Here is a 22,219-nt window from a genome sequence, read left to right as displayed (position 1 = left end):
CAAACTCTCCGACAAATTCCAGGTACCACAGTTAACGAACAAACTGTTTATAGACAACTGCAAGAAATAAATCTTAGAACAAGGAGACGTGCAAAAGGTCCTAAATTATCCCCAGAGCAACGCATAGCGCGAAGAAAATTTGTTGCAATCTATGGACAATAGAACGTTCAAGAATGGTCCCATGTCTTATTTAGAGAGAAATCAAGGTTTTGTCTCAATATGGTAGATGGCCAAAAGTGAATGTGGCGAAAATTGGTCGTAAGGTTCAACCAACAGTTGTTTATAGAGCGCCAGAATTTTAATGGAGGCTCAATCATGGTCTGGGGTGGAATTTCGATGAACAGACGTGCACCACTTTACGTTTTCCCTCTTAAGCAATTAACGACAGCGCAAATCTACATTGACGACATCTTGCAGCAATATGTGTAACCGTATGCTAAGTTAGCTGATACTAATTTTATCTTAATGCATGATGTCAGACTATATATAACAGAAATCGTTTGAAATTTCATAAAAACTGTTGGTATCAACACATTGCAATGGCCTGCGCAAAATCCAGATACGAACCCAATTAAACATCTATAAGATGAATTAGGGTATAGGATGCGTTCCCGCGATAGGCCTCCAGTAACAATAGAAGAACTGCATGATGCATTAATTGAAGAGTGCAACATCATACCAAACCAAGTTGAACTAAATTTAATTTCCAGTATGCCAAGAAGATTAGAATCTCTAAGAGTTGCTAGAGGTGGCAATACCCGCTACTGAGTTTATTTAATTTAGCGATGTGGCCTTGTTTACAACACAATTTTTCAGTAAACATGTTAATTAAACTAGTGCCTTTTGTATTCCCAATAAATTGATTTGGATTGGATTTTTTGCTAATTGCAAGGTTCTAGTAAAAATGCTGTGATTTCAACTATTTTAATGGTAAAGCAATGAATTGAAAAACAAAATGTTTACTAAAAAATGCACTTTCCAACAACGTCTAAAGATTTTTAACGCAAGTGCTGTGTTCATGCATATAGTGAATTAAAAAAAAAAAAATGATAAAAAACATTAATCTAAATTTTCCCATTAACATCCATGAAAAAAGAACCAAAATCTGTTTCGTCCATTTGCATTAGTAGCTAGCGGGTTAGGCTATAAAGCGTCGAAAAAATTATTAAATTCGAATAAATGGTATAAAAGTTATAAAGCGTCGAATTGGATAAAAAATCGGGTAAGTTATTATAATAGCTCAAAACAAGTAAAACACCTAATTTCAATGAATTTTCTAAGATCCACAAAAATAACTTATCCTTAAAACTTATTTTTAGCAGCATAAATTCACTCACACACGCACTATCTCCATAGTTTTTTTACTAAATATTGATAATTTGGTCATAGGATATACAGACTTTTATATTAAGAATTCGCGTCTTTGGAAATATTATGGGCATTTTTGACAGTGGTTCTTGGAGGACACAATGAAGGACAACAATACAACTTTGCACTTGCGTGTAGGACTTCAAAGCAGTCTGACTCATTTTCGACTCAAAGTGGAAAAACGATCGAGCAGCAATTGGTCTATTGAACAAAAAAAAGTACAGTGGCTCGAATCCAGATCAGTGGCGTAGATGCCGCATGGCAAAATCGGTCCGATGCATTGAGTTCGATGCATTCTCTTAGCTCAATTTCTAATTTGCTAAATTTATCATTGAGGTCAGTAGTTCTAGAATTAATTAATGCAAAGTAAATTCGCTGTAAACTTTCATTCAACCGTTGTTTTATGAGTGAGTCACCATGTTAGTGAAGCCTCGAAAATATGTTATATTTGATAGCTTTTTGGGCTTTTCAGTTAAAGTTATTTCCGAAAATATGGCTTTATGCTCGGCTAAACCAAGCTCCCCGTTTGATATTGCTCTGAAAGTAAACTAAAGAGCTATCTCAACAGCCTTCCCTTTCGTATGGGGGTCGGTAATAAATGGGAAGTGAAACCAAATCGGTGGATCGTTTAATTTAATTTTTAAAATTATGATTGTTTGAAGGGAATTTAGATCATCTCTCCTCACGCGATTATTTTTATTTTCTCCGAGTTAAGGTGTTGCAGTGCTGAACCACACACCCCAAAAAGCTTGGAAAAATCTTTCAAGAGAGAGAAGAACGTGTTAATATTAATGTTAATGCTACTTAATTTAAATGGTGACATCTCACAGAGAAGTTCCCTGAACAAACCATTTATCTGATCGCATTCAGCCAGGACACCACCCCTCGAGACGGCCCCGGGAATACGGTACACCGGCAGGAATACGGTAGACGGGAATATAGAATCCATATCCTGTAGTGTCCAATGAATTGCAAGAAATAAAATGAAAGAAACATCCCTTTTATGTGCGCCATGTTGCTCTCCACGTTTACTCCTGCTGCTATGCGCTTTGTTTACGTTCTGAGCATTTAAAGTATAGAAGTAAAATGTTGCGAAACCGGGGTATTGCATCAAGCACCTGGATCGTAAAATTCCTGATTCCCGCAAACACAAAAATACACAAAAATGCGCATTTCGGTAAAACGAAAAGGAATCTGATTGATCCCGAGATCAGCAAAGCTACAAACTCTTAAGTGAATTTCGAAAGTTTACCTATGAAAGTTTGTCGAATACATTTAAAATCGTTTTATGCAGTGCAGCAGCCGGCTTTTGATTCGATAGATTTTACAGATTTATTGTACCATCGTAAAAGAATATGAGAGATCTCTCATTCTTGAAACGGAAACTTTTGGGTCAGGAAGGTTTTATTGGTCACTTGCTGCTTATGAATTGCGACAAATCTGAGAGCTGAGCAATTTTTCTAATAAGCATCTATTGAAGCGGACACCCTGCAGATATAGAGTGTCCGTTACTCGAACTCAGCCATGAGGATCTTGGCAATCATAAAGGATACTACAAGGTCGGTTAAAGTGGGCCAACTCTATTCCCGATTATGATTAAGTATCAAGAGTGCCTTGGAAAGAACATCCACACTTTTGTTTATTAAAGTCACTTTTGACAGTCCGCTTGATGTCTGAATGGAGCCATCCGTTGGCCGGCACGATCACCAGATTTTCGTACCTTTTACGCTGCAGACACCCTGTATACCAAAACTGTTAGTTCAGCGATTTGCACATAGCTTAAAACAAGTGCAGTAACGTTGTAAGGCATCACATAGGGCAAATACAATTTCATCCGGGAACATCCAGAAGTACGAGAGTTTCCTTCTATCTAAATATTGACTTAAAGCTGCTTATGCTGGAAACTCCCTCATACAATTCGGAAGTTGAGGGAAAATATTTAAAACGGGATAGCGGGCTGTCAAGTTTCATGATGTACGAGGCTCAGAAACATATCGACCATCAGCGAAACCCGTTAAAAAGCTCAAGCTTTATCAAGGCGATATTAGCAAACAAACAACGAGCTTTGGCAGAGTTTCCTGTTTTTCCAGTTGCAAGTTTTAAAATTGAAGTTTCGCAATAAATCTATTTAATATACGGATTCTGTAGAGTACTGTCAAAAGTTAAGGTGCACTTATTTGCTAACTAATCGGGAAAAGTTTCTTGGAAATGTGCAGACACTGGAATAAATCGCCTTTCCGGATTCAGTGTATATATCTGTCCAAAACGCTGCTAATGACATTGACTAATTAGAAAAGTTAAAGGCTTATGTTACGTCCTGGTTTTCGCAGTCGAACGAGGAAAACACGGCTGACTTTTTAGTTCTAAACTTTCACTCTCAGGAAATTCGTTAAGGTAATTAATCTGGTTACACCTTAGAGTTCCAATACACTCGCAAAACTGCTGAAAAATCTCTGGCGACTCGGGGGACATGCCACATCAAAGCTGACTTGAAAGGGTTTAATTCGGAAATCCGCCCTAATACCGAATAATCCTCTAGGCCTAACTAATGTATTTAAAACATCCCTTTTAATACATATCCACTTAGCCAACGGCAATTTGTTGGCCGTTTCCAGGCTCTCGGATGGGATTATGCTCCAAATCTGCCAATCTGGAACGAATTAAATTTCAGAACCTATTTTTCCATGGGAGCTTCAATAATAGAGCCATACGGGCCGAGAGTTGCACAATACTTCAGTCTCATTTCGAAAGAAACATTAATATTAAAGGATGCCATATATCCTCGGGATCCCATATAGTATTAAAGTCTAATGGCTGAGAGGCACTGGAAAAAGACACATTTCAAACAATAAAATTCGCCCAGGGATTCGAAAATGGATGTCCGATGAAGATTGATATATTAACTTTTAGGTTCGGCATATACAGTGTGTCTCAGGTGATTGATTTAAGTTCATCTACGCCACTGTGTTTGTCCAAGTTAGAAAGCTTAGAGTTTATATTAAAAAACCTAAGAGTTTCTCAATAATTCTCGAAGTATCAGAGGCCTCTCAACGTTTTTTATTAACTACGAAAACAATTTAAAAAATTATGTCCAACTGGTGATAACTTTGTTATAAATTTCTTGAGCCTCTCAGAAATAATCCTCGACAAAGGATTTAACCGAGATATACAGTGTGATCCATCATATGGGGATGGGGGGACATACAAATCGAAAAACAAATGACTGTCTATAACTGTCAAATTGCAATTTTTTTTTAATATTCAAAATCTATCATTATTTCTCAAAATTTTGAAAAATTACAAAGGAAAAAAGCTTATCAGTTTCTTATTTTCTAACCATATGCCAATTTTTAACGTTCTCGGACGACTTTCATAAAAATGTTTTTTCTTTCTGCATTTTCGGAATATTTAAATCGGTCAGCGACCTTGTAGGAATAATTAAAGTATACCAGAATAGTTGTCTGAATGAATATTCATTAGTTAAAGTTGTAATAAATTCATTTTTTTAACGAAAATTTAAAATTCTACGTATGCCTTAATGCAAAGTTGACCTAGTTTATAAAGAAAATGTTCAAGTTACCTTATTCCGGTATTTTTATAAAGTTTATTGACACAGAATTATATATAAACAAATATCAAGGTAAAATGGCTACATTATGTATTATATGGCTATTATGTACTTTCTCAAACAAATAGCATTTATGGGCCAAAGCGAACTTCAAAACTTATAAGAGGGCCATGAAAATATTTGAACGCAAGTTAGTGGGAAAACCATTTTTCCATGTGAATAAATTATCAAGTTATAAGTTATCAAATTATCATAAGCAATATGCTATCTCTTCAAGTAAAAGTTGAAATTGTGTTCATTTATGGAGAAAATACATCACACCGAGAAATAGCTGCTATCTTTAATACTTGTCATCCAAGAAGAAATATTCAGCAATCAACGGTCACTAGGATAACAGCTAAATTTAAGTTAACTGATTGAGTATTTAATAACTTCAAAAGGCCTCATAAGCGATCACAATATACTGAAGATGCAGAATTACAGGTATGTCTGGACGTGGTCGATATCAAGATAAGTGTTCGAGACACTTCCAAAAGAACAGGTGTTAAGCGCGAGAGGGTAAGGCGCATTTTACATGAAAATAAATTCCATCCATACAAGCCAAAATTTATAAGCACCTTGAAAAAACGTGATTTCGACATGAGACTGGGTTTTCCTTTTGGTTTGAAATTAAAAAAAAAGAAAATTTTAAGTTTCCTTATCAAATATTATGGACAGATGAAAATTCCTTCATAACTAATAGAGTGATGAGCTCACAAAACTCTAGATAATGGTGCCAACAAAATTCCAATTTTATAATTGAATGTCAAGATCCATATTCTTTCAATACAAACGTCTGGTGCAGCATGTTGAATAATCAAATCATCGTTCCTTACTTTTTTAAACAGAACTTGAATTCCGACAATTTCTGAAATTTCTTAAATACCGAATTAATCGAAGTTATCGATAATATGCCTCCGGCCGTACGAAACATTTTGTGGTACCAGTGCGACGGAATACCTCTTCATAATTCAAGATGCATTAAAGAACGTCTTGTAGAAATGTTCTGAAACAGAGTAATTGAACGCAACATGGAATAACTCTGGTCACCTAGGTCACCTGATTTGAATCCAATGGATTTTTTTTATGGGGGTTTCTCAAACAAAGACCCTTTCGCGATGTCGATCATCTTGAGGGAATTATTCGAGAATGTATTTTAAATATAAGTTCACAAGCTATCAAGAATTCAATGAAATAGGTTTCTAGAGGGGCAACACTTTGTATTAAACACGATGAAAGACGTACAGAAACATAATTTAATTAATTAATTTCCCCGGTAACTTACGTTCAAATGTTTTCATGACTCTCTTATAAGTTTTGAAGTTCGCTTTGGTCTGTAAATGATATCTGTTTGGGAAAGCACACAATAGCCATGTAATACATAATGTAGCCATTTTACGTTGATATTTGTTTATATATAATTCTGTGTCAATAAACTTTATAAAAATACCGGAATAAAGTAATTTGACATTTTCTTTATAAACTAGATCAACTTTGGATCGAAGCATATGTAGCGTCCTTAATGAATTTTACATTTTCTTTAAAAAGATGAATTTATTGCAACTTTAACTAATGAATACTCATTCAGACAATTATTTTGATATACTGTGATTCTTACAAGATTGCTGACCGATTTGAATACTTCGAAAATACAAGAACACAAACATTTTTTTTTAAATGAAAGTCGTTTAAGAAATTTGAAAATTGGCATATGAGTAGAAAATAAAAAACTGAGCAACTTTTTCCTTTGTAATTTTTCAAAATTTTGAGAAATAATGGTAGATTTTGGATATTAAAAAAAATTGCAATTTGACAGTTATAGACAGTCACTTGTTTTTCGATTTGTATATCGTTTCTCATAATTTCTGAAGCACAATCCGAAGGTAAAATTTAAATGTACCCAAATTTATAAGTAAAAGAATTTTGCATATGATGTGGACTTTATGGTTTACACTGTATAACCGCATAGTTAGGTTAGGTTAGGTTAGGTTAGGTTAGTAGGTTAGGTTAAAACATCTCTAATTCTCTCCAAAAGTCAGAGTCTTCCCGGTGCTTTTTCGTAAAAGAAAAATGTAGGAAATGTGACGTTCAGATTTTTATCCATTTCTTGGATCCTTCAGGATCAAGCTACGCCCCTGCGCTTAACCCAGAACCAAACCGCACAGTTTCGGTTAGGAAAATTTATCTAGTGTTTTGCTCGATACATGATCAATATCTCAAAAGCACCAATTCCAGAAGCAATTATCTGCGTATTATTCAGTACTAATTGATTCATTGATATCGTCCTCTGTGATTGTCTAACTAATTTCCCGAGTACAACCTGCAAAAGGACAAGTCAATTAATCGAGAACAAGTTAATTACTTCCAGGGATATTAAGAAGAAATAATTTCAAAAGTTAGAGCTCCGTGACGGGGCCATTTACCGGAATTTAAATACCAATATTAGATTAGGAACGTGAGGATAGTTAGTCGTATCCCATTAAATGAGGATCCCTTTGTCTTACATTCGGTATTTTGAGGAAACAGGGGATATTGGACACGTAAAACTGCAATATTTTACGGCCTTTAAATGGTATATGAGTTTGTTCTAAGGATTGGCGTTTTATTCGTTCCAATAATTTTACAAGAGATGGATTGTTTTCAGCTGCTGGAATTTATGGAACTCTTTCGTGCAAACTTAAAAAATATATATATTTTTTAATCCAACCAGGATTTTCCGATCGAACATGGAGTTCTGGGTTTCCCCGATCGAACTTAAAAAACAGGAGCCCTTCAGTCGAATATGGACTTCTGGAGTTTCACTGTTAAAACCTGTACCCGCAAAATTACTTATTACCCTGATACATCGTTGTGACGTTGACACTGACACGGACATTGATGATACTGACACTGTCACAGACATTGTGACGTTGACACTGACACGGACATTGATGATACTGACACTGTCACAGACATTGTGACGTTGACACTGACACGGACATTGATGTTACTAACACTGTCACAGACGTTGTGACGTTGACACTGACACAAAGTACTATCGACACGAGATGTTGTTGAAACACCTTGTATGCAAGTCTGAAAGGAGCACTCGTTCATTAGCCGCACCCCGTCGACTCTATTTTTAATCAGACCTTTGTGTCTGAACTGCATTGATCTATTGCACGTTGCGCCTCGCACTTTGGCCCTTAGTCGCTTAATAAAAACTCTTCACGTTGAAAAGACGCCAAGTATTTGTGCTCATTCGCCGAGTAAATGATTTATTTTGTGGAAACACGATAACCGAACATTGTTTCAGGGGTTGTATGGTTTAATCCCCGGATCGAGGCAATTTTCCTCCTTTTATCGTTGTTCCTTTATCAGGTAAATTCTGTCGATTTCCGGCCGCAATAAAAGTTTAAAATTCTCCGGGTGAGTTGTCGCGAACTGCGACTTTAAAGCTGGTATTTGAAGCACAAATATCTCACAGGCTTTTTAAAGTTTTCAGACGATTTTTAGCCGCGTCTTAAGCTCACCGTGAATATTTTAAACGGTGCGATGACTACCTCTTTGCCTCCTCCTCTTCCAGAGCACTTAGCTTATACATGATGCAGGAGCCACCAAATGCAAGTAAGTTTGTCCCTAGTCGGTATCTGAAATTTGTTTTCACAAGGCTTTCAGTTTCCTTCATCTTTTTAACGCAAATTGTATCATGCGAGAAAATGCAGCTTTCCAGGATATGATTACATTAAGTATCGACTGGGGAGACAAACTTCTTCAGTTGGTCGTTAAATCATTCCGACCTGAAACTTGAGAACAACTAGAAAACTAAAAAGACGCCTTCGCCTGCTTTAAATTATTCAGGGAGGGCTTAACATGCGACTAAAAATCCTCGAGAAAGTTTTAAAAAGCTCCTTTGGTATTTGTTGCAGAAGGATTCATTTTCTTCGTTTTCAGTCTCTTTCATTTCCCAGATAAGCCGAGACGCGAATTGCTTTTACGACTCAGTATTTTGTTACCCTTAATGGAATGCTTAAAAATTAACCTTTTTTATATACGATTGCAGGCATATGCGATTTACATCTGGACCTGAAAGGGCATTATTCAACCTCCCCGTCAAGAGGGAGGATTTTGCTCCTTACAGAGATTTTCCATGTTTAACCTGCCGGATTTCTGGGTATAAAGCGGAATGGACTCATTCAAATCAGGACGAGCACTTTTATTTAAGGAAAATGGATCCGGAACATTTAATCTCCAAATTTATTTCAATGGAGTCTCTCTCGTCGGGCTTTTTCCGTTTTGTAGGTCCCGCAAAGTACCGATTTTATTTCCAGCAATATGCAAATTAATTTGCTGAAGTAGCGAAGGCTTTCAAATCAAAAAAATTTTTTTCTCAATTCAGCGCTATTCTAGGTTCGCTATTTCTTATGGAACTCCGGACCCTCGCACCGCAGTCCTGCCGGAGCACCCGGCCGTCTAGGTGCGATCGGGGGACTCTGGTATTTCAAAGCTGTTCGACCGAAAAGTGGTACCTCAAAAATTCGGAAAGTTCCCGAAGGGAGGAGGCACCTACTTTTTGTTAGCTTTTCGGCGACAATATCTCGGCAACCTGTGGAGCAATTGCCTCAAAAAGGCAGTTTTTTCTTCACTTTCAAGGCGAAGCTATTAAATAATTGTCAAGGGTGACCTAATGCCCCTTATCTAAATTGGAGTGTTTGAAAAAAGGAGACGTCTGAAACAAATCGAAGCCAAAAAGCCCTTAATAAATGACCCAGTAATGGCGGTCGACCCCACTGATCCAGAAAAACTACAATGTAAAATTATGTCTGAACTTTTCTAATTAGTCAACGTCTCTTGCAGCCCTTGAGACAGATGTACGGAATTCGGAGAGCGATTTGTTCATGTGCCAATCGGTTTCCGCTTAAGTTTGTCCAATTAGTCAAAAGGAACGAGTCCGATTTTTGACAGGCCCAACTGGAACACAACAAAAACTCGATTTAATTTAGTATTTTGCCTTGAAGTTGTTAAATATAAATGCACTTTCGTCAAAGCCCTTCTAGAGCGCAACTTTTAATTGGAAATGAAAGAGTGGATTTCTTGAAGCGCGTTAGAAACGAAATTAGTTTCCTAATTTACCACAAGCCCAGATAAAACAAGCAGCCTTGAGCCTTTGACACAATAGAGTACACAGTTTGATATTAGATTAATTCATGCTTAGGTTAGTTCAGGTTAGCCAGAGGATTCGGGACATTTCTGATGTTTCTATGCAATTCACGACTCCAAGAAGACTTACACAATTTTCCTTAATTTATCCTTTTAATAGAGATAAAACTTAGGGCTTTATTTCACAACTTCTTAGAGCTAAATAATGATCTTGATATTAAAGAGGGAGTTCCCTTATTAAGCAAGGAGACATTGTACGTGGATAATTAAATTTGTGTTTTCTAAGTTATGGGAGATTTTGCGGAGAATTTGAATCGCTGAAAGTTCAATGGACGGACACATTCCCCTAAAGCTCATTGCAGCTTAAGGAGCTTTAGTAACTACCCAAACGTGGACCGTTTTTTCTTTAAAATTCTAATCTTCCCCCTCATTTCGGAGACCTTTTGCACTCGCCTCGTTCGAGACCTGCTTTTTAATGTCTTCCACGTTGAATCTCAATTTTACTGCTGTGGCGTAAATGTAACGAAGTTAGCTTTGACTTCATTTAATTTTCTTTACGAGATGCGAACAATATAGTCCTCCGATTCTCGTTTTGTGTGAGCTCGACGAGAGGAAATTCGAAATGAATGTGAAATGTTAAGTGATTTAGTTGGAGGGAAACGGAACGTACTTAAAAGGGTTTTAAGTAAGTGTATGTGGGCCGGATATTGTTTTCAAAAGGCTCATTTTGCTGTATCAGATGTGGCCCCATTGTTCGGAAGTTCGGGCGCAAAGTCCACCCTCAGGGTAGACTTATAGCCGTTTGAGTTTGTAATATATGACACTGCAACAGCATAAACGTGACCATTATGCGCCAGATAGGCATGAAGCGTTTTAGTACTGTAATATGCATCATATATCTTGTACTCCAGTCAAAATTGCCTTGAAATCCCGTCACTCACTACAGAGAAAATGATAAATCAAGCCCGAAATTATTTTCCCAGAAGAAATCGCCCTATCTCCGATACTCCTTTGCTCGAAAGCTCAAACAAGGTTTCGCATGGCCCTTTTAAACTCAAAAGACCGTCCAAATCTGTATTCGGATCTCAGTGTCGACCCTTTTTTATTCTTCAGACGTGCACCTTTAGACGTTGGTTTATAAAAAGTAAATTTATTTTTTCTTTGAAGCTTTATGGTCTGAATAATCCTGTTAGGTGGCCCGGAAGCCGTTCGATGTGTGTTTCATCCTTCGACGTACGTAAAGTAGCACTTTAAATGCTCGAAGACGCGAACTTTATATAGTCACGAACAAAGTAAAATATTCGATATTCCCTATCATGTCCCCGTACTACAAACTTCTCGAGAAAGTAAAAATAAAATGATGTAAACTATTCCTTGGTGGGAAAAGTTTCTCATATCAGTTCGACTTTCTGCTCCCAAGGAGCGTGTTACCAATTCGGATTTTGACATACTTTTCCTCTATTCTTATCTCGTACACGGAAATAATATGAATACATTTGTTGCCATCGAATAAATGTCCAAAAACCTTTCTGAATACGGGAGAACGTATTGTGTGTCGAGGGGACTGAAGTGCTCCTTTGCGAGAATACCCCGTAATGCTTGAAAAATAAATCAAATCCTCAATTAAACCAACATTAAACGGCTTCTGCAATGGATTTCAAATACCTGCTCAGCATTCCGGCTGCTTGACTTTACGTAGTAATTGCATTTTTAACTTCAGATTGGGCTAATTGCAAAAACAGTCTTGAATCTAATTGTAGTAATTTCCCTTTGTAGTCTTGTTTATAGAGAATCGAATTTATCGCAAATGCATTCAGAGAAAAGAGGAGCAGATCATGGCTTCTAGTGGAAGATCGTTTCAGCACGTATACTACAATTTTTTACCTGCTACAGTTACAAGAACTACAGTTTTTTCCACGCACTACAGTTTATAGTCGGAGATTACAGACTGTAGTGCGAAACTCATTCCAACCCTCACACTCCTGTCTTCAGCACCAAATCAAAACATACATAATTCATTTTCCTTTTATTTGGAACATGATAAGCCATGGAAACTCGCCATATTGCTCCCTGGATATTACGCCATTAACATTTGTTCCAAAGTTCCTTTTGGGAGGTAGCGGGGCGACCAGGCGGGTTCAAATAACTAACTCGACAATCTCTCGAAGTGCTGCTGAAGTGGCAATGAAGAAGGAGGAAAATCCCAGAAAAATTGCGATTAAAAATATAGAAGAAGCTCTTCAAAACGTGATAGGCACTTAATTGCAGGCACGTAAATCAGGCAAATATATAAAAGCCATGAAAATACATTGCGAAGGAAGCACTGCCTGTAAATGAACAAAGTATACACTTTTCCACGCTTAATAAATAAAAGGCAATTAACTCTGCACGATTTAATGCACTCAATTTAAGGCACCAGGCCCGGCTCGCGCTAATTTCCTAATTTCCCTAAAATAACGTAACAGTTCCAAGAAATACATTCAGTTGATTTAAAAAAAAAAAAAATCGATGCCTGGTAGCACCCTGATAAAACACATACGAACCCTGTGGGAGCGGTAAGGCTCAACCAATATTTCTTTTCGACGATCGGGACAGAATGCCAACTGGATTCCATCCTGGAAATCGCATGTTTCTATTTGGATGCACGGAACGTTCCACTAATTTAGACCCTTTAAGATGCCAAAAACTATCATGCAAGGCCAATTTCACAACTTTGATTCGGCTCTATTTTTGTTTCGTAATTTTCCGACGAAATATTAAAATCTGCGGGAAATTAATGGTTGTTTTAGACCGGCCAAACAGTAATTCGGTGTTAAGCAATTTATTTCCCTTGAGTTGTAGTTTTGCCAGTAAACTACTTTCAGTTTTGTACCGTTCTGTGTACCGGAAATTTCGCAGGACTAAAACAAGTTCACTCTGGATGAAACTGAAGAGAAGTTTATAGGATTGAAGCGAATTTAGACATGTTTAATTTATTTTCCATCCAGCGAGTACTGACAAATTCTTTGAGTGGGTATAAAACCATTCATTAATACTCCCCATTAACGCATGGTTTTCCGTTAATGTTTCATTTTGAGCGCGTTGTGACTGATTTGGCGCAGCTGAACCTGATCAATGACAACACCTGTGCTTGTCATGTAATTGGCATTTATCACTGATGAAAATTTCAATTTTTGACATGGAAGCTTTCGATTTCAAGCTGAAGCGTAAATCCACTTAGAGTGTCAGAGCCATGTGGAAAACTCGTTTCGCCAGATGTCTGGATCAGGATAGGTACTGACTGATAATCAGTGCATGTAAATAATTCAATCCAAGGGTCGTCTGGGTGTCACCATGAGAAATCACAGGTGGATTTCACACGTCAATGTATCAGACCGTTTGGAGGTCTATTACATTGATCACGCCCTTGCAGTGGTTATTGTAACTAGACACTAATTGCGAAAACCTTTTAAAGTTTTGGTTGTCCCAAATTATTGACAGAAAGCAGAATCTTCGGATGTGAGAATTTGCCTATGAGTGTCTTCATTGGGGCACCCGAAAAGGGAGCCTGAGCCATGAGTCTTGATCGCCTCCCTCAAGACCCTTGGAGTTAGTCATTTTTTGAATCCGGGTGTGAACGCAGATTCACTAACACACGTATATTTACAAGTTATTTGTAAGGCCGACACTCTCTCGGGCTTTATCCAGCTATTATAAAACAAAGGGTATATTTGTTTTAAATTTCTCGAAACCTTTTATTTTGCGAACCCTTCTCCTGGGTATGGACTTCGGTAGTTGTACTTCGGGGAATCGAAAATAGAGTAAGTAGAGTAAATTTTAAATGTAGGCCGCATTGTAATATTTCGTCTTACAGTTGACCGAAATATGTTCTAACTAATATTGCTGAAGCATCTTCCAAAAAGTTTTCTATCATTACACAAAGCAGAAAGTACTGATAAAACGTGGAAAGAAACTGAATGCTGATTCGCTATTGAAGTTTGGAGTTGCCCCCACCATGGCAATTGTGTTCAAGGAAATCTGACAATGCTGCTTTGAATCATATATCTATCGCAGTTTACCACTTGCCGGTAAACAGAGCTAAAAGACTGACAAAGACTTTTGTCATCTGGCGTAAGGACAAGTTAGATCTGGTGGGACACAGCCGGCCAACCAAATGTTCATTTCTAAAGCAATGGAAGCACACTGCTTGTTTTATGCGGGCCACTTGCTGTTGCATCATCCAGCTGTTTTGGCTTGAAATACTCATTTGAATGAATTAAATTGTTTTTGAATCAAATCGATCGGTTTTACACAAACGTTCTATTTATTGTGCAAATGAACATAGAATTCATTGCGGGCACTGGAAAGATTTAAAATATAATAATCTCAGTAGAAATTTCATTTCCGGAGGATATAAGAAGCAGAGAAGAATGCATTGCATTTCCTTGAGCAGTTCTAGGGCAAACAAGCAAATATTTTTCGGAAAATTGCTCCTTTTGACATAAGGATTCGCTGCACTTTCCACTTCTTTTCCAGACAGAGCTTATGAATCCACTAGGATTGCAATTTCATGAACGAATAGTATGTAAGTGGTAACATAATATTGGTTAAAGGGGAAGAATTTGAGTTTTACATTTAACATAATTTCTGTTTCTTTTTCAGGTGCTGAAGAGAGTGTTAGTGCAAAAAAATTCCGAGATTTCCTCCTCGAGTTTCCCACCCCGGGAACAGGCCCGTACTTCGACACTTCCGTAGATTCCAACATCACCGGTTTAGTTGGCAAGCCGGTCCTGCTACACTGTCGAGTCAAAAATTTAGGAAATCGAACGGTGAGTGTTCGGGAACGACTAATTTCTAATTCAAAAAGTGATATTTAAGGGTAATTGCCGATAGGGTGTCAGTGAATTTCATGCCCCCCTGGTTGGGTTTTCGCTCAATTAGCACCTGAAATTTTAATTTTCGAATCATCAAATCCGACGGTTGGCGGGAATCAGAGCGCAACCGTGCGAGGGTCGGATTTTCACCCCAAAAATGAGGAGTTAAATAAACTTTTTTTACGACCGACAAACTAATAAATCCGAGGTTAAAAACTAAGTAACTAGGAAAAAGTTACCTGGGCACTAAAATTTACATTTATATGAAGCCCTCGATTCTAGTTCGTTGTTTTAATACCACGAGGAAAATCCAGAATTTTATCACGGATTTGGAGAACACCAACCCTTTGTTTTTACAGCTTCCTCTCTACATGAGAGAATTTCGAGTATGAAATGCTCGTTTTTGACCAGTTTTTATTACTGTCGCTTTTTTTTCACCAAATCAATAGTTTGGATTTAGGGTAAAATACTGCTCCGAGGGCTGTTCACCCCCGCGAGGGTTTAATCAACAGATTCAAAGGACACGACGAAGCAATAAAAATGCAGACAAAACTCGTCACAATTGCGCAACAGCTTTTCCCAATGACGAAAGATGCTCTTATTAGAAAATCCATGCTGGCTTATCGGCCATTCTGAGCACCGGGAAAATATGGCACTAGACGAGGCGCAAAATTAATATAATAAATTTAAACTACGACGTTGCATTAACGTTATTTTAGAGTAAATGATTTTGCATCAAGACGAGCTTTTAGCAGAATACCTTAAGCAGTAAATAAATTGTTTCCATTATTATACCTGTGGGATTTTTAACGCCCACAGCAGCAGAAGAAAATTAAATAATGAAATTTCGAAGGTAAAATTTAGTCACGCGAAGTGTACAAAACTTTCGTACAGGTATAAAGCGGTTCAATTGCAATAAATTGCTTCCAGGAAGGCTAATTTCGGTCAATGTAAGGGGCCAATTAGCCGAGCCCCCCAAGTGAATCATTAAAGGCGATAGTTTAGGGCGCGAAAGTCTTACAGTATATATTATGTAACAAAATATACAGATTAACTTCGCGTGAAAACAGGAGAGTCTGCCCTGCAAAGGGGGAGGCTGACGTCGTCATCATGATTGGAGAACTTGTTCATCTGGATTGGCTAATATAGTATAATATCATAGAAGTCTGTTCTAGGCGAACGACCTTCGGAGACGAGTGTTACGATAAGCACCCAGCGCAAGAGAACGTTGTTAAGTAGTTTGTTAGTCCCGTAGGATGACATCATAAGAATGAAGTGATTGTATCGAGTAATATTAAAGTGCTTGTGATGGTGCAAATTTATGAAGAGTCTTTCCTGAAGCTAAATGGAAACCTTCAAACTTAAATACCTAATTCCACCATCTCCGCTTGAAACTGCACGAATTTTTTGCCTTATTTCATACCTTTCAGAAACGAGCAGGAGGATTAAAATGTTCAACTTAAATTATTCAGGAAAGTTGGCGGTGGATATAAACTTCTTGCCGCCCTATTTCATGATAAAATGCAAATGTTAATACGTTTATTGCCACCATCTCGAGCAAGAAATGCACTTACAGCTGGATTGTGTGCGCCACTTTCGGTCGCAAATGTGCCAGATAAGGTGTTATTTAGACTTGATGGATACGGCGTAAATTTCGAATTATGTAGACTTTTATTGCGCACGAAACAACACTCTTAAACACGGGAGAATCTCGGTTCATTAATTAGCACGTACAACCGAAAGCATTTGTCGAATAGTTCAGTATACCACAACTCCATATTGCTAATGCTGAATGAGAGTTGGCAAGTTTTAATGTCGCTCAAAGTTGGTTCAGGACGCACATAAACAGACGCCAAATCGATGCTCTAATTATGTTTGCACAAGGGAATCCGTTGTTTGAAACTGTAAAGTGGAATCTGTCTCTGAAAGAGCTCTTATTAGCGAACCATAAACTACGAACTAGGTCGGATCTATTGAGGCAAATATGGCTTAAAATGCCCTGTATTAAATTGCATGCAATCAGCTAAAATATCCCAAAGAAGACCCACTGTTCCGTTTTCATTATTCTCGAGAGGAAATTTATTAGAGCTGTGAGGAGTTGCTCTATCGGGCATGGATTAAAAGCGAGTTTATCAATTCGCGGATAAGTGCTAACTTCGGGAGCCACAAACGCGAATAAAGTCAAAGACATATGGGCTGCCATATTTCCAGAGGTGCACCAAAGCTTGGCATATTTCCAGAAGAGAGCTCGTAATTCGAAGGATTAGTCGCAACTTAATGCTCTTTTGGGAGACGCATTACTTGCCGGATTTAGACCCTAGTGAGTTTCAGTTTTTACCTGTTGCCGCACTGGATTTATAGCTGTTCGAGTAATTCTCCTATCACTCGCAAAAATAAAGTTACTTCTATGATAATCTACACGCTAATTCATTATCGACGAAAGATAATCAAAACTTCCGCAGGACTTATTCTCATCCAAACTTGGCACCATTTTGGGGCTTTAAAGCAGCTGCGATTTATCTCTGTCTGGTTGCATAATGCGGCATTGTTTCTTTGTCGAAAATCATTTATACTAAATGCACAATGAAATGTGATTTTCATTAAGAGGCACATTTAAGCGGAAAACCTGCTAGGCGTGTGATTATGCCGAGTTCACTAAAGAGAAGCGTAGTGTTTAGTGGGGTGTACAGGAACAGCTCCGCCAAATTCGCTTATGCTCGGATGGATACGGTTTATGTTTAAAATATTCACCTTTGAGTGTACGTGTTTATGTTTGTTGCCTGCATGACGTTTTCGGAATTGCCCGTGAGGTTTCAAATCCATGGAAGTGACTGTGAGGTGTGGGGAAATTTGTTGCATCGGATCGAATGTTCTATTTTTCCACCGAGGGACACTGCAACTAACGTGCTTTTTCCGTGGCGGCGTCAGTTCGGATGTCGGTTTTTTGAAAATTTCAAGAACAGGAAAGTCCTCGTGAAAAGGGATTTATTCCACGGGGAAGAGAGTGAAATGTCCTATCAAATGAGACCGCACTGAGAGAAGATAGTACCAAGCCACGAGCTACCCTCAGATTAAAGGAAAAAAAGTAGAGAATGTACTTTCACGAATCCTATTTCGCAGGAAAATATCGAGTTCGTACCAAAAACGTCTTCCTTGCATATCAATCTATGTAACTTCTACCTAATCCCCCTAATCCAGTAAAGAATTTCAATCTCAACACGGCTTATCCTTGGTAGTTGTTTGCAACTATCCCCATTAGCCAGATGCAAATTCCGCCTAAATATAATGCCTCTTTAGATTTACTCCAACAACTGCTGTTGCTCATTACTTAACGAGTTGTTTAAGTTAGTGGGTCACCGGAGAGGATAGTTTAAGGTTGACCTAAACTAACGCAAAATGAAAATCAATTAGGACCCTCGAGGAAATATAATTTCCCGGAGTGGAAATTTAAAATAGCGCCTCAAGATTGCCTTTCATGAAACTGAGGAGACCTCTTAAGAGCCCGTGGGTCTATTCAATAGAATCTCAAGGGAAAGCTGTTTACAAGATATCCTGTTATAGTCCATTGTCGCCGCGGTAGTTCTAAACAACCTCCGCCCGCATAATGGAACTTGTGCATTAAAAACGTAAGTGTTTAGTGTATTAAGTGGGGTAGAATTACTAATTAAGGGCGGTATTGGATTCGGATTATCCGCTCGCTTATTAGTTAATTTTGAGAGATTGTTTGAGAGTTTTGTTTCCGAGGGAACTTATCAGTTAGAAGCGATAAACGTTAACATGATAAGATTATAGATAGATACTAACTGGATCGCTGCTGGTAAATACAATTATGAAAGCACTAGAAATCCAATTATCCAGTTTTGCTGATGAAGGAAGTTGCTGCAGTTCATAAGAGAAACGTTCAAAGGAGAAGGATTTCGAATTTATTACTCGATCCAGCTCTTTTCACAAATCTCTCGAAACCATGTGTGTATTAATGCGGATTAATTTAGCGAGACTTCCCCACAGCGGACCCCATCTAGTCGCAATGAAATCCCCCCTATTAACTTCCCGCTCCCCAAGAATCAAATTTCACGAGAATAATATTTACATCTGCAGTCATGGGATATAAAAGACCCAAAACCGTGTAATCATTTGTTGTTCTAACATTCAGTAACGACTTCCCATTTCCTTAAGAGCCAGTAATAACAATGCAAGCATTTTCTTTACGTTAATTGAGCCATTTTTTTCCCTTGAGGAAACCCATACGTCTTGTATTTTTATTTCATGGTATACCCACGCTTCGATATCGCTTCCTCGTGTTCGCACGTCCTTAGAAGTATCATTTGGAGAAAATAATGGATGGGGGGTTCTGGTTTTATCAGCTGGAAACAGGCCAATATGCAAACCGAGATGAAAACATCTCCTACAGCGGTAAAGGATCGAGTGAATGAAGTATAAACATTCTGCTGCAAGCTGCCATTGTACGCTCCGGCTTCTACGCTATTCCAGAAATGGAAATTCTGGAAATGCACGTATATGACCTGTTTTTTACTTCGAATCCAGGGCATCAGATATTGTTTCCATTGAAGTGCGAGATAATGTTTTCATTACAGAGTTCCTCGGCATTATGACAGCACGCCACTCCTTGTTAAACTGATTTATGTCTTAGCTTTTATGTTCACATTTACGATTATTCCATTGGGTAAAATTAAGCTGTGTACGGGGTGTCGATTTCTGGAGCTTAACCACGAGAATATCGATAAAACTGCGTAAATTGCGGTTCAAGACTACGTCGTTTCAAAACTGGCGAGGTAATTCAAAACTCTCGAAACGTCATCGTTGCAACTTTTCTTCGTCTGTAGCGCGCTGATGTCATATTTGAAACCAGACGTTTCGATTTTTGGCAACCATCTTCAACTTTGCTTTTTCATATGAACGCCATCTTAAAGTTTACCCTTCTGTAATTCAGATTTTATTTCTATTCCTTCTTACAAATTCGGCCGAGTTGAGAGTTTCTAATTTCTCAGTCGTTGGTCGGCACGTTCACCAGGTCTGCCCCTATTGGAAATTTCAGTTTATTTCAAATGCCTCCGAAAGTCATCGGATTTTTTCACTTTCTGAAACGGCATATTCTGGAACTCCAAATGGCGCAACTTTGCGCCAATTTAGCCAACTTCGTAGATTTCACGGCTACCGATATCCCCATGGAGAACCGCACACCCTGTGCATAGACAAGTGTTATTGTTAGAGCTTCTCTTTAATGTTGTGGAATAACAAAGTTCCTGTTGCGGAAATAGACGTATTAATTACAATTTCTCTCAGAACATTTATTCCTGCTTTAACTTCCACTATGAAATGACTGGAGTTTCTTAATCTTCGGTTATCTATTTCGCATGAAGAAAACCACCTACACAAAGCGTTTTACGCTAAATTGGGAGCTGAGAGGGATCATTATTCCACAATAAACACACAACAATTTCCTTTCGTAAATATTAGCTCATCTGAGAGCATACAAATGTTGCTTCCCTACGTGAAGAGATACATTTCGAGACTCATTTTTGGTATGATTAATCTTCAGTAGCATAAATTTAAATAATAATTTTGGAAGCTGGAAACATTATTTTGTATAAACTCAATGTCGATGGAGTGAACCCCTTTTTGTTGTTTGAATATTAATGATCTCCTCAATAGCTCATGCTCGCTTACCTTCTCTTCCTCAAAAGTAATTTATCAAACGCGCAAATCAATACTATAAGGGCCTCTCAAAAGAAATATAATACACGTAATAAAGGGCTAAACAAAGTGTAAAATTCCCCTTTGTTTGGCTCCTCGCGTAAATTAGATTACCTGGCGGATGCCTTTTATTTTTTTATCTTTATATCCTCGAAAGAATAAGAAATGGAAGTTTAAGAATTCTTTTTTCTGAATTATTTAATCAGTTTCGGCCTCGGGGGCGGGTAAAAGTTGTTCCTGCTAAATTGGGCACAATCATAATTCCTGCGGTTGAGATGAATAAGAAAAGCGTCCGGGGAAATTGTTTGTTTATTGCGTTGCTGTGCTTTCGCGAGAAAAAGGCAGCTTAAAATCACATATTAATGAGAAAAATAAATGTGTATCATACCATCCTGGATTGTGCGCCTGTCTCTTTTGTAGTATTGACGCAGCTTTGCATAACGTAATTATTTCCTAAATAACGAACACAAAGCAAATAAATGACTATTCCGTTGGTTTGGAGACCTTGTATTAACCTATAAATAAGCAGCATAATAAATCCAATTAATAACCTCCCAAACAGAGAAATCTGAACACAGCACAAATAAAATCGGTCTGGCGACACCAACATTTGTGGCGCATATTAAATAAATCGAAACACAGATGGGATTTGGGTAGTTCCATGATGAAATATAATATGCATACGTTTTCCGAATTTGTCATATGTACACACGTCCCTTTTAGGTAAAAACGTCCAGAGAGAAGAAATGTTTTGACTTAATAATTACTTTAGTGGCGTTCCATAAATTAAATACAGAGCGTGTCTTTATTACACCAAGCTCAGAATCGGGATTTTCCAAGGGCTTACCTGGAAAATTTATAACAACATTAAATCTGCATCTATACCTGGATGCCTCCTAGATAGAAACCCGTAAATCAAAGCATTATGAGGCTAATGCTGTTGTACCTTCGACCCCATTTGTCTAGTTTCAACGCTTGAATGAATACATTTTCACTCAATATACCAGATTTACTGTGTGATTTCTTACTTAGTTCCGCAAAGTGGGATTTTTTCTAGTAGATTTCAAAGTTCGTAGTAAAGAGTGGCGAAGACATTAAAGGCGAGTGGTTCGGCACTGGGAATCTGCTTTACAGCGAAGTCTAGTTTCCCGTTGAAATATCCATAACTTCTGAAGGCGTTTCCGTAGGTTTTTCAGCTCAGATATCTTCAGCAACCTGTTAAGTTAGCTTAAATTAATTCAGTACCTCTGTGAAATAGCCAATATTTTTTGGTGCGCTTCCTCAATCACCTCTTAATTATTTGCTTAAGATCATAAGTCTCCTCAATATGGTGTAAAATTTAAATCCAGAGACGCACTAAGTCCGAATTCTATTCTATGTAAAAGAGCAAATTTTCACCCAAATCTGCGTTTAAATTTTTCGCAATTGGCTTTCGACTTTCAGTCCGGTTCTGGCTTCTCACATAGCAAATAAATAAGCAGAGGCGTACGTGATCCAGACTCTGTTAATTCAGCGAAACTAAGTCAATTTAGCACGT

At 37.9% G+C, this 22,219-nt stretch overlaps 1 protein-coding gene across 2 annotated transcripts in view; it reads left to right on the top strand.

Annotated features, from left to right (window-relative positions):
- Nucleotides 1–22,219, top strand: part of dpr8 (defective proboscis extension response 8) — a 61,354-nt gene that overhangs the window by 27,900 nt on the left and 11,235 nt on the right. For both annotated transcript variants that reach the window (XM_066396145.1, XM_066396144.1), the window contains exon 3: nucleotides 14,756–14,922. In XM_066396145.1, coding sequence (XP_066252242.1) covers nucleotides 14,756–14,922 — 167 coding nt within the window. The remainder of the gene's footprint in view (nucleotides 1–14,755; nucleotides 14,923–22,219) is intronic.

This window comes from Euwallacea similis, chromosome 13, assembly GCF_039881205.1.
Source record: "Euwallacea similis isolate ESF13 chromosome 13, ESF131.1, whole genome shotgun sequence".
Taxonomy (NCBI): domain Eukaryota; kingdom Metazoa; phylum Arthropoda; class Insecta; order Coleoptera; family Curculionidae; genus Euwallacea; species Euwallacea similis.
Note: the sequence above shows the minus strand (reverse complement) of the source record. Positions and strands in the feature narration are given on the sequence as shown.